Genomic DNA, 10,918 nt, shown 5'->3' on the forward strand with positions numbered 1-10,918 from the left:
TATCTCGCGAGATTGCCAACATTCGCGAGATCTTAGCGCAGGGGAGCGTGTGCCAATCTCGCCGCCATCTTGGATGTGGGCAGCCTTTGCCAAGCCCCTGTGGGGTTGGGGACCTCTCCCTAAACCAAATGTCAGCGTATCCCCAGCACCCCCAGACTAATCTGCATCCTGTTCCCTGCCCTAGCAGTAGCCGTGGGGCCTGCCAGTCACTGAGCCTCACCTGTGGTTGGCCAGTGGAGACCCTCAGCCCCCCTGCTCTGTGCCCCTTGGGGTGAGGCAGCGCCCTGCTCTAGGCATGGGTATCCAGGAGCAAAGGGCCAGGAGAAGGGCAGTCTGCCATCACCCTGCTGCTTTCCCACATCCCTCCCCATGGGGGTTGGCCCCCTTCCCTGGGAGGCGCTGACCAGAATAGCTTTGCTATCAGATGCCCGCAGGGAAGCCTGGCCTTCTTGGGGCTGACATTTGAGCTCAGCCCTCCCTTGGCAGGAGCAGGACGTTTGTGTGTCCGCCCCAGTCAGCACCCTGCTTCCAGGGACGGGCGCTGGGACACCCGCAGGGTCTCCTTGGGGAGCTGAACAATCCCAGAGCCCCGTGTGCTGCAGCAGCATGGCCCAGCGGGGCCGAGGTGCAGCCCGCAAAGCCTCCAAGAAGTCTGCAAAGGAGCCGGCAGCGGCGAGGGCTCCTGACATGGACTCTCTGGGCTTCCAGGCCATGGACAGCAATGTGCCGGGGCTGTCCCACGTCATCCTGCAGAAGCTCAACATGAAGAGCTACGAGGACTACAAGTGAGTGGGAGCAGCCAGGGTGGGCTGTGTGGGTATCACACCCCCTGTGTCCCCCCCCCAGCCCCAGCTCCCCTCAGAGCAAAGTGACACACAGGGCTCCTTGTCCCCAGCCAGCCTGAAATCCTGCAGGCTTAGAGGGAGAACTCCCGCCTGGCTGAGACGGGACAGTCCTGCTCACCTCCTGATGTGTCTGGGCTTCCTTCAGGTCTGCCATGGATGGAAGGAAGAAGGGCAGTGACTTTGGCATCCGGACTTACTTTGACATGTTCCAGAAGATGGAGGACACCTTCAAGTTCTGCGCCGAGTGCAAGAAGCTCCCTGATGCCCTCCCTGATCCCAAAAGTCTCCGGCGATGCAAGAGGTATGGAAGAAGCAGTGCAATAGTGTGGGGCTGGATGTCCCCTGGCTCCCAAAAGGGCAAGCTTATCCCAGGGACCAGGGTTGAGGCTGGGGGTGCCAGACCCATTGCAGGCTCACTTGCCCCCAATGGCAATGCAGCCATTACAGGGTGGCTCAGTGGGTGTGATCCAGGCCACCCCCAAAGCTGGGCATGCTGCCTCTCTCCTCCCAGATGTCAAAACGTGTACTACTGCAGCGTGGCATGCCAGCGTGCCAACTGGCCTGTGCACAAAAAGTTCTGCAAGAAGCTGAAACTGGTGGCCTTGGACCGGCTGGTGGAGTGGCTCATCTTCACAGGTGGGTCAGGGGATGCTGCTCCCACTCCATGCGTTCCCCACAGCCTACCCCTGGGCGTGTGAGGTCCCTCCTCCTTGCTTTAGTCACCCCAAGCTGGCTCTGCCACTATATCCTGCAGCCACGGTGGGGACAGACAGCCTTGTCCTGCAGGACCACCACTGAGATGCCACTTTTCTGCCCCCAGGTGACATTCCCTTCCCCACGGAGACCTGGACAAAACCCGCTGGGGATGTGGCAGGCTGGGAGGACTGGTTCTCCATGCAGGAGCATCTGGAGGAGAAGCTGGACGCTGTCCTGGCTGGGCGCTACATGAGCCTCCTCTGGGCCAACGCAGGCAAGCCACGACCAGAGGATGGAGAGCTGCGTGAGTCTGTCCGGCGTCTCGTCACTGACTTCCACTCACGGCCACTCACCATCGGCCTGGGGCTGCGTCTGTTTGGCATCGATCCCCTTGCCAAGCCTCTCACCATTCACGTGGTGGGGGCATCCCACGTTGAGACCCTCAACACCCGGGTGACAGACTATGATGAGCTGGCACGGATGTTCCCGGGCCAGCAGGGCATGGAGGTGGTGATGGTGGGGGTTGATGTGGTAGATGGGCCCATCATGAGGCCCCCCTTGGCCACGTCGGGACCCCCGGGAAGGATCTATCTCAGCAGCTACAAGGGTCTGTACCACGACTTCTGGGAAGACCAAGTGGAGACCAAGCTGGCGGCCCGCCCTGACCTGGTGGTGGGCTTCCACCCAGGTGAGTGCCCAGGGTGCAGAGCCTGAGGCTGCTGAGGACTTCAGGAGGTGCCCAAGGCTTGCCATGGCTGCGCACTGAGCCACGATGGGCCACCACTCACAGTGGGTGACACTCTGAGGTTCAGACACCAGCAGCACCCAGAGGGGTCCCTGTGTTTGGGCTCTGCATCTCAGTTCTGTGGCTCAGCCCAGGACCTGGAGCCTGGCAGGGAACAGGACCTTTCCTTGCTAAGGGTGCTCAGTCCTTCCGACTGCAGCAAGATGGGGTCTGTGACACAGAGACCATGCTTCATGCTGTGCCAGCTGGGCTCTGTGGGGTGAGGAGTACCAGCTGTGTGCCCAACTCACTGGTTGCATCCCTGCAGGTTTCCATGCCTGCCACGACCTCATGGCAGGCTGGCTGCCCACGCTGCTGCTTCTGCGGGACTACTGCCTGCCTACTCTCTTCACTGTCTACAGGTGAGTCTCTCAGCGTGCCCCCAACTGGTTGCAGGGATGTCCCTATGGAGAACACCCCAGCTGAGCTGTCAAGAGTCCTCTTTTTCTCTCCTGGCAGTGAGCAGGAGCTGAAGTCCTCACTGCAGATCCTGGTGGAGCTGGAGACGTGCGTCACAGGTTATGCTGCCAACCCCTTTGCCTCACTGCGGCCCGAGCAGGTCTATTCCAGCCCCAACAAGGCACCTGTGTACTGCAGCTCTCACTATATCACCCTGCTGGGGCCAGCCACCTCTCTCAGGGAGCTGGATGGTGATAGTGATGATGACTAGCAGGGATGGGAGCTGTTTCTATCCGTGCAGCTGCAGGTATTGGTGAACTGACCCAGCTCAGTCCTCTCTGTCCTGCCCCACAAACCCCAATCTCACTGCTGCCTTTCCCAGCCCAGCTGAAGTGTCCAGTGTGTGCCATGTGGGTGGACAGCACAAGCACAGCTCTGCACTGCAGGGCCCAATAAACCACCACCAGGAGCCAGTCACCATGTCTCCAGCTTTATTTCTGAAAAGGCCAATGTTTTCCCAAAGAAAACACAGGTCTGAACATGCCCTGGCACCCCTGGCACTGACACAGCTCTCAGCTGCAGGGCCTGGGGTTGTCCCTGGCATCCCACAGGGAACCCCAGGAGGTGGCACTGGGCTGTCACCGTCGCTCCCATGCCCACCCTCCTGTGCCCAGTGCCTACCTTGCAGGGTGCTGCTCGAGCATCACTCCCCAAGCGCCGCAGTACTCAGGCTCAAGGGGCTGCACCAGGTGCCAGGATGCCACCATGGCCTGATGCTGCTGCAAGTGTCCCCTCCCAGTCAGCCAGCAGGTCCAGCACGGCAATGGTGACAGTGTCCCACCTGGGCTCCCACAGCGGCTCAGGGGTACCGACAACCCCACAAGGCTCCCACGTGCCCTGATGGCAGGTCCCCCCTTTGGGGTCAGCAGCTGTCGGAGGGGATGAGGCGGGTGGCAGGGCTGGCACGGAGCAGAGGACAGTCTGGCTGGGGAGGTGGCAAGGTGCAGCAGCGCGGTGCGGCATCACTCTGCGCTGGCACGTTCCCGCAGCGCAGGCAGCGTCAGGGTCTCCGGCGCTGACTTCTTGCGGGGCCGAGCTTTGGGGGGGGCGAGGAAGTCGGGGGCGTCGTCGCCGAGAGGGGTGGAGGGGGCACTGGCGGGGGCCGAGTGAGTGGCTGTGGGCTGCCCCACCTCGCTGACCGAAATGGTGGGGGCCACCAGGCCGATGATCTCGTTGGTGGCCTCCTGCGTCTCTCTCTCGTACCGCCGCACCTCCTCCATCGTCATGCCTGCCGAGCACACGCGGGATCACAGCCACCTCTGGCAACCCCAGCGTCCCCCAGTCCCTCGAGGTGCCAGCCCTGGGTATGGCGTCCCTGCTGAGCTGCACACAGGGGAGGTGACAATGGCTGGGGCAGAGGGGCAGGCAGGAATAGGAGGGTGGCAGCAGGATTCCATGGGGAGGGGACAAAAAGGCAGATAGTGCAGGCAGGGGATGCTGAGCCATGTAGGGGATACAGGGGCACTCCATGTGCATGGGGACCACTGGTGTGTGCCAAGGTGTATGTACAGGCAGAGGAATAGGGGTATTGGCTCCCTAGCTTTGGGCTGTGGCCACTTGCAGGCACGCATTGAAGGCACAAACCTTCCCAGGAACCTGTCTGGAAGGCAGAGAGCTGTTCTGGCCCCAGTGGTGACCCCAATGGTGGCTGTTTTGGATTGTCTGGCCACAGTGCTGCTTTGGCCAAGCCTTGCCCAGCGCGGTCCCAGGCGTGCAGGGAAGCAGGCAGTGAGCTGGAACAGGGGCATGGGGGTATGGGACACCAGTGGGGTGGGTGGCTTTGGGGAATGGCAGGGACTCACCGCACCACTCGTCCACCCAGGTGAAGGCTTGCCGGTGCCCTATCAGCAGGATGTCCCGGATCACCTGTGACAGCGGCCCTCAGTACCCCATGCCTGTGTGACCCCCACCGTGCCCTCACCCCCTCACCTTGTGCACAAACTGTTCCACCCGCGTCTGCAGCCCCCACACCTCGAACTTGACGGTCACCAGCTTGTAGGAACACATGATGGGTTTGGTGTGCTGGCGCCAGCCCTCCCGCAGCGGCCCCCGGCCCGTCTTGGCTGAGCTGAAGAACCGGGGGTCCTAAGGGCACAGAGCGGGGCTGTGAGCCGGGCAGGGGGCGGGGGGACCCCAAGCAGGGCACCCCCAGAACCCCCTTACCTCCAGGCTGCGGTAGTAGCGCTCGGGGATCTCATCAAAGGCGATGTCCAGGAAGGAGACCTCGTGGTCACCCAGGATTTTATCGCTGTGGAAGATCTGGGATGGGGACGGGGGGGGTGAGAGGGGATGGCAGCAACCACACGAGTTCCCCGCAATGAGTTTGCCGGGTCTCAGGAAAGGACACTCGAGGGACATGGGCAGTGCCACTCACGTTCTCGCTATCCCCGCAGTTGTCCTCGTACTTGGTCTCAATGTAGATGGAGAACTTGGGCAGGAAGGAGCACTGTGGGGAGAGCAGCCAGGAGCTGCACCCTGAGGACACCCACCCCAGAGGAAAGGGACCAGGTCTCCCCATGCCAATCCCTTACCGTGTACTCTGCAGGGACACCGGCAGCACAGAGCAGCATTGAGGGGGGAGAAAAAGAGAAGTGAGTTTGTGCCAGGACCCTGCGGTGCCAGGCTGTGTCGAGTGCCCCGTCCTCACAACAGGACTCACCAGTGATGGTGTAGGGGTAGTAGTTCCAGGCCTTCTCCGTGATGTAGAAGATGCGGGGAGTCACCGCCCGTGCCCAGCTGGGCAGCTTGCTGTGGGGGAAGGCAGCACAGGGTCGGTGCTGCCAGCAGGGCAGGGTGCAGCCCAGGAGCACAGCACAGCCCAATGCCATCCACCCCCACCCCGCCAAGCACAGCTCCTGGACCCCTCATCCCTTCTCCAGGAGTCCCATCGCCCCAGAACCCCCATCCCTGCCCCAGGCCCACTCCATCTCCCCACAGCCCGGTGCTCACGATGCTCCAGTCCCCACCCTGGGCTCTCACGGTGTGGGCTGCCTCCCTCCCAGCAGCGGGGAGCCGGGTGGTGTTTTTTTTTGATTAATTTTCTGGTGTTATAAATAACATCCCAGAGAGGAGAATCGTGAGTGCCGTGGCTAAAAATATCCTGTCTAACGCCAGTGGCTCCCTACTGGGGGAGCAGCCGGAGTGCTCTTGGCCACACGCCGCAGCTGGCGGCGGGGACACGGGGACAGCAGCACAGTGTGCCAGCAGCCACCCCGTGGCACCTGGGGCTGAATGCAGGGACATGGGGACACCCCTGGATCCCCGCTGAGCCCTGCACTGGGAGACAGTGCCGTCCTTAGGAGATGGATGCACACCCCAGAGATGGGTGCAGCCCCTGGAAGATGGAGCTTCTGCAGGAGATGAGCGCATCCCTGCAGCCCCCAAAGTTGGGTGCATCTCTCCAGAGGTGGCTGCAGCCTGGGTGATGCTATCCCCTGCAGATCTGGGGAGCAGGGATGGGGGCATGCACGATGAGGTCACAGCACAGCAATGTTTCCCAGCGTTCGGGCAGGTTGGGACCCCCATCCCTCCCCAGGCTGTACGCCTCACCTGGAGAGGTGGACACGCTTCTCAGTGAACTGCCCAGGGCCGTGCACGGGGTCCTCGTGGGGTTCGTTCCGCACCACCTCCACGCCCTCACCCTTCTCACTCTCCTGGTGGCTGTGCTTGCTGATGGTGTACAGCTGCCCCACGCGGTACTGCAGTGGACGAGAGGGGACGCTGAGCCCCAAAGGCACCAGGCACGGGGATGAGGTGTGCCAGGGGGTCCCAGGCTCGCACCCAGAAGTGAGAATTCTGTACCCAAAAGCTCGGTGCTCACCCCCAGAGGGTGGCACGGGACCCCCACTGCTCACCTCCTCGGTGGTGAGTGGCATGCAGATGCGGTACTCCTTGACCAGCATGGTGGCGGGGTCACACGTGGGCACAGCTCATCCTGGGGGGACACGGTGCGTGGTGACAGCGGGGTGCCGGGCTGGATGCTCACGTTGGCGCCGGTGATTTCATGCGGCGTTGCTATGGCAATGCCGTGAGGTCACCGGTACGAGGAGCTGCCCGGGTGTACCCCTGGTTGGGGACACCCCGATACCTCGCAGCGTGCCTTAACCCCTTCCTTGCCGTGCAGACGCTGGTGCAGCTGTCTTGGAGCACACCCCCAAACAGCACCACCCATGGGGGTGCTGCGTTCCCATCCAGTGATGGGTGGCATCACACTTGCTGGTGCCCGTGGAGACAGACCCCGAACACGCCAGTTCTGCTCCACCCGTGCCGTGTCCCCACGAGGTCGGGGTTCCGTTGGGTCCCTTTCCGGGGTGACACTGGTCCCGGGTGGGGCACTGCCGGGCTGTCCCGCTCCCCCCAGCTCCATGGAGTACTCCATCCGCAGGGAACACGGCGGGGACACGGTGAGGACACAGCCTCACGCAGTGACCCCGAGCTGACTCAGACCTGCCCCTCCGGGGGAGGCGGATGGGGTTGCCCGGGCGCGACTGGTCCGGCCGGGGACACCGGGGAACACAGGGACATCCCGGGGGCTTCCAGCTGATGGGGAAGAAGCCGCCCCTCATCCGCGCGGGCTGACACAGCGACAGCGACAGAGGTGGCCGTGGCGTGTGGCACAGCCGGGTGACAGCGGGACAGTCCGGGGACCACCGCGCCGCCTCCCGCCGCTCACCGGGACAGAGGGTCCGGAGGCTCCATCGCCCTTCCCCGCCACCCGCCCCTCGCATCTCCCGGGCAGCGCCCGCCACCTTCGGGGCTGTGAGTGGGGGTCCCCGCCCCGGCCCCGCCGCACTCACCCGGGTCCTCGCCGGTTCCGTTCCCCGCTGCCCGGCTCCCCGCCGTGTCCCGGCCGCCCCGGGCCGTGCGCAGGAGCTGCCGCCTCCCGCACCGCCGTTCCGGCGCACACCGACCCCTAGGGGGAGGAATCCGCCGCGCACCGGCACCGCTCCGCCACTGCACTGGCACCGGGAAGCTCCATAGCACGGCGCAGCACGGCACCGGTGTGCCCTATAGCGCGGCACTGGGGCTCCCTATAGTGTGGCATTAATGCTCCCCATACTATGGCACCAGTTCACCCCGTGGTATGGCACCAGTGCTCCCCATAGCGTGGCACAGCGTGGCACAGGGACTCCCCGTAGTATGGCACAGAATGATGCCAGTTCTCCTCATACCATAGCACCAGTTTATCCCACAGCATGACACCAGTCCTACCCATAGAATGGCACTAGGGCTCCCCATGGCATGAAACCAGTGCTCCTCATGGAATGGCACTGGTGCTTCCCGTTACATGGCAGCAGTCCTCCCCATAGAATGGCAACGGGGCTCCCCATAGCATGGCACTGGGGCTCCTCGTGGCACAGCATTGGTACTCCCCATTACATGGCACCAATTCATCCCATATCATGGTATCAGTCCTCCCCATAGCATGGCACTGGTGCTCCCCATAGCATGACACCAGTGCTCCTCATGGAATGGCGTTGGTGTTCCCCACAGCACAGCACCAGTTCATTCCATAGCACGGCACCAGCCCTCCCTATAGCAGTGGGGCTCCCCATAGCATCACATTGGTTCTCCCCATAGTGTGACACCAGTGCTCCTCATGGCATGGCACCAGGTCAACCCATAGCATAGCATCAGTCCTCCACAGAGCATGGCATTGGTGCTCCCCACAGAATGGCACTGGGGCTCCCCATAGCACAGCACAGCAGAACACTGGTAAGCTCCAACCCAACATCATCTGCTGCCAGTGCTCTGTGCGCCCACGAGGGCTCAGCAGGTCCTGGTAGCACCACATGCCCTGTGCTATGCCACATCCCCAGTGCCTCCCAGTGCCCACCCCCCAGCCCAGCCCCTACCTGCACTCCAGCCTCACCGTAGCTGATGTGCCACCACCACAAAGCACTGCAGCTCCTCACCAGCACAGCTGCCACGTGCTGCCGTGCCTTTCCTCCATGAATTTCAATCAACTCCAGCCCTAAAAATAGCTCTGCTCAGTGCTGGGCAGGGCTGAGCTGGGGTGTGTGGCTTTTCCTTTATTTGCTCAAAAAATTTCTGCCTTGGGAGGCTGTGAGTGGCTCCAGTGGCCCAGCATGGCCCTGCTGGGAGGAGGGGGGGAAGGTCAAGCAGTGCTGTCCCCACAAGAGGACATGGCCGTGGGATGGGAGGTGATGTGGACAAGGTGCTGGAGCGATGGTGGTGGCACTGGGGAAGGAGCAGGTGGAGCACAGCCTGCGAATGGGCGCTGACAGCAGTGCAGAGCCTGGGGATGCAGAATGTAGGGGCACAGCACGGCTTGGGGACAGAGTGGGGATACCCTGGGTGCCCAGCACACATCTGGGAGCGCAGTGGAGGGTGCCCTCCCTGCTGGGCACCTCCCTGCTCTGCATCCTTCTTCCTGGAGTGCCACCATGCTGTGCCACACCCAGAGGGACCACAGGGACATGGGTGGCACTGTGTGTGTCCCCAGGCAGGGAACGTCCTGGTTCCACCGCCACGGAGTAACGCATGCATGGCCATGCAGCCAGCGTGCCCTGAGCAATGGGGCTCCCACCCCGGTGACAGCACAGTCAGTGCTCGGGGATCTGGCCCCCCCAGCAGCTGCATTCCTCCCAAACCCGTTCCACAGGACCCCGTGCAGGTGCCAAGTAAAGGCAGCCAGCTTGGGTTTTTCCTGATTGTGCCCCGCTGACCTGCAGTGAGTGGGAGAGAGGGGGAACCCGGTGCCTCCCTGACCCTGCCCAGCCGCTCAGGGCTGCTGTGGGGCAGCGCTCCCACCCACAGCCAAAGGGGAAGAAAGCAGAGAGGCAGAAAAAAGCAAAAAACGACCCAATTTAATCCCAAAGCCCCCCCCCCAGCCCCCAGAGCACCCAGCACCCCATACGACTGGGGGGATGGAGCTTTCCGAGGCATCAGCCTCTTCCTCAGCTCTGCATCCCCTGGCCCCACGCGGCACTGCATCCCATCACCCCCCATCCCTTAGGAAGGGGCCCTGATGAAGACCATCCTGGTGGAGTAGACGAGGTCCACGAGATAGGCGAGGAAGTTGAAGATGGTGAGGAAGGTGACGCCGAGGCTCTTGTTCCACCAGCAGTTCGTATTGCAGGGATTGGGCCGGCTGCGGCCGTTGAAGCTGTACAGCGGCCATATGATGACAGCAGTGAGGTACATCAGCAGGGCCAGAGCATTGTAGGCCACCAGCACCTTCTCCAGTGGGCAGGGCATGTAGCTGAGGCAGCGGCCGATGGTTAAGAGGATGATGAGGAGCGTGATGATGAAGCAGATGGAGTAGACGGCCACACACCACTGCAAGCCGGCGTAAGAGCTGTAGTAATCCAGCAGGGAGAAGATGAGGCAGGCGACGTAAGCCTCGAACACCTTCAGCAAGCCGGGCACGGTGGAGAGGAAACTGCTGATGTCCCCCGGGCGGGCGCGGGTGAGCCCCACCTCAAGGGCGTAGGCCAGGAAGCAAAGGCAGGACATGGCGGTGGCGGCCGCCTGGCGTGCGCAGCGGGCACCCGTACAGGGGCTGGAGATGAAGGCGGATGGGAACACCACGGAGCTGGTGAACACCATCAGGGCCGCCAGCATGGCGAAGGCGGCCGTCAGGTCGTCCCAGGAGACGGGCAGCTTGGGAGGCAGCTCCAGCAGCTCCAGCAGCAGCACCAACAGCGTGACGGCGAAGCAGAAGCACCAGGTGAACATGCACCACGTCCCGTAGGGCCCTCTGAAGTTACCGGTGGAGGCCACCAGGCTGAAGGAGAGGCAGGACAGCAGGACGGCGAAAAGCCGTGCGATGCCCACCCAGGAGGTGACGGCCGTCCAGTTCACCGACACCACCGCCATGGCTGCGTCGTGCCTGTAGGGCTGCCGGGACTCAGGGTGGGGCACCGGGCCCCCCGGCCCCACTGCTGCCACCAGCACGGCGCAGCCAGCTGTGGGTGGATCATTAACATGGGGCTGAGCCTTGCAGATCGAGCCGGGGGGGCAGCGTGCTGGCAGCCAGCCCGTGCCCTGCCCTGGGGCGGGGGCAAAACGCAGCCTCCTGAGCTCCCCAACAGCTCCCAGCAGACCCCACGCCGTGCCATGTGTGAGCGAGGGGTTGGGGTCAGGAACGACTCCCCCCTTAACCTGGCAC

At 63.0% G+C, this 10,918-nt stretch overlaps 3 protein-coding genes across 3 annotated transcripts; 1 reads left to right on the plus strand and 2 right to left on the minus strand.

Moving 5' to 3' along the window:
* The first annotated feature begins 473 nt into the window (after positions 1 to 473).
* Positions 474 to 3,171, plus strand: MSS51 (MSS51 mitochondrial translational activator). The gene is made up of 6 exons (XM_048962045.1): positions 474 to 785; positions 991 to 1,146; positions 1,357 to 1,481; positions 1,666 to 2,229; positions 2,594 to 2,687; positions 2,785 to 3,171. Exons 1-6 carry the CDS (start codon positions 607 to 609, stop codon positions 2,993 to 2,995), a joined length of 1,329 nt encoding a protein of 442 aa, XP_048818002.1. The 5' UTR covers positions 474 to 606; the 3' UTR covers positions 2,996 to 3,171.
* A 27-nt stretch (positions 3,172 to 3,198) lies between these two features.
* On the minus strand, positions 3,199 to 7,887 carry LOC125700846 (cytoplasmic phosphatidylinositol transfer protein 1-like). Its single transcript, XM_048962066.1, has 10 exons — positions 7,581 to 7,887; positions 6,639 to 6,718; positions 6,334 to 6,482; positions 5,444 to 5,532; positions 5,316 to 5,323; positions 5,159 to 5,230; positions 4,948 to 5,043; positions 4,714 to 4,869; positions 4,587 to 4,650; positions 3,199 to 4,012 (listed from the first exon to the last, which is right to left on the minus strand). The coding sequence occupies exons 2-10, from the start codon at positions 6,684 to 6,686 to the stop codon at positions 3,747 to 3,749; spliced, it is 948 nt and encodes a 315-aa protein (XP_048818023.1). The 5' UTR covers positions 6,687 to 6,718; positions 7,581 to 7,887; the 3' UTR covers positions 3,199 to 3,746.
* A 1,769-nt stretch (positions 7,888 to 9,656) lies between these two features.
* LOC125700838 (myeloid-associated differentiation marker-like) lies at positions 9,657 to 10,906 on the minus strand. The gene has a single exon (XM_048962057.1). It carries the CDS (start codon positions 10,624 to 10,626, stop codon positions 9,760 to 9,762), a length of 867 nt encoding a protein of 288 aa, XP_048818014.1. The 5' UTR covers positions 10,627 to 10,906; the 3' UTR covers positions 9,657 to 9,759.
* Between the last annotated feature and the right edge of the window lie 12 nt (positions 10,907 to 10,918).

Source organism: Lagopus muta, chromosome 15, assembly GCF_023343835.1.
Source record: "Lagopus muta isolate bLagMut1 chromosome 15, bLagMut1 primary, whole genome shotgun sequence".
In the NCBI taxonomy this organism is placed as follows: Eukaryota; Metazoa; Chordata; class Aves; order Galliformes; family Phasianidae; genus Lagopus; species Lagopus muta.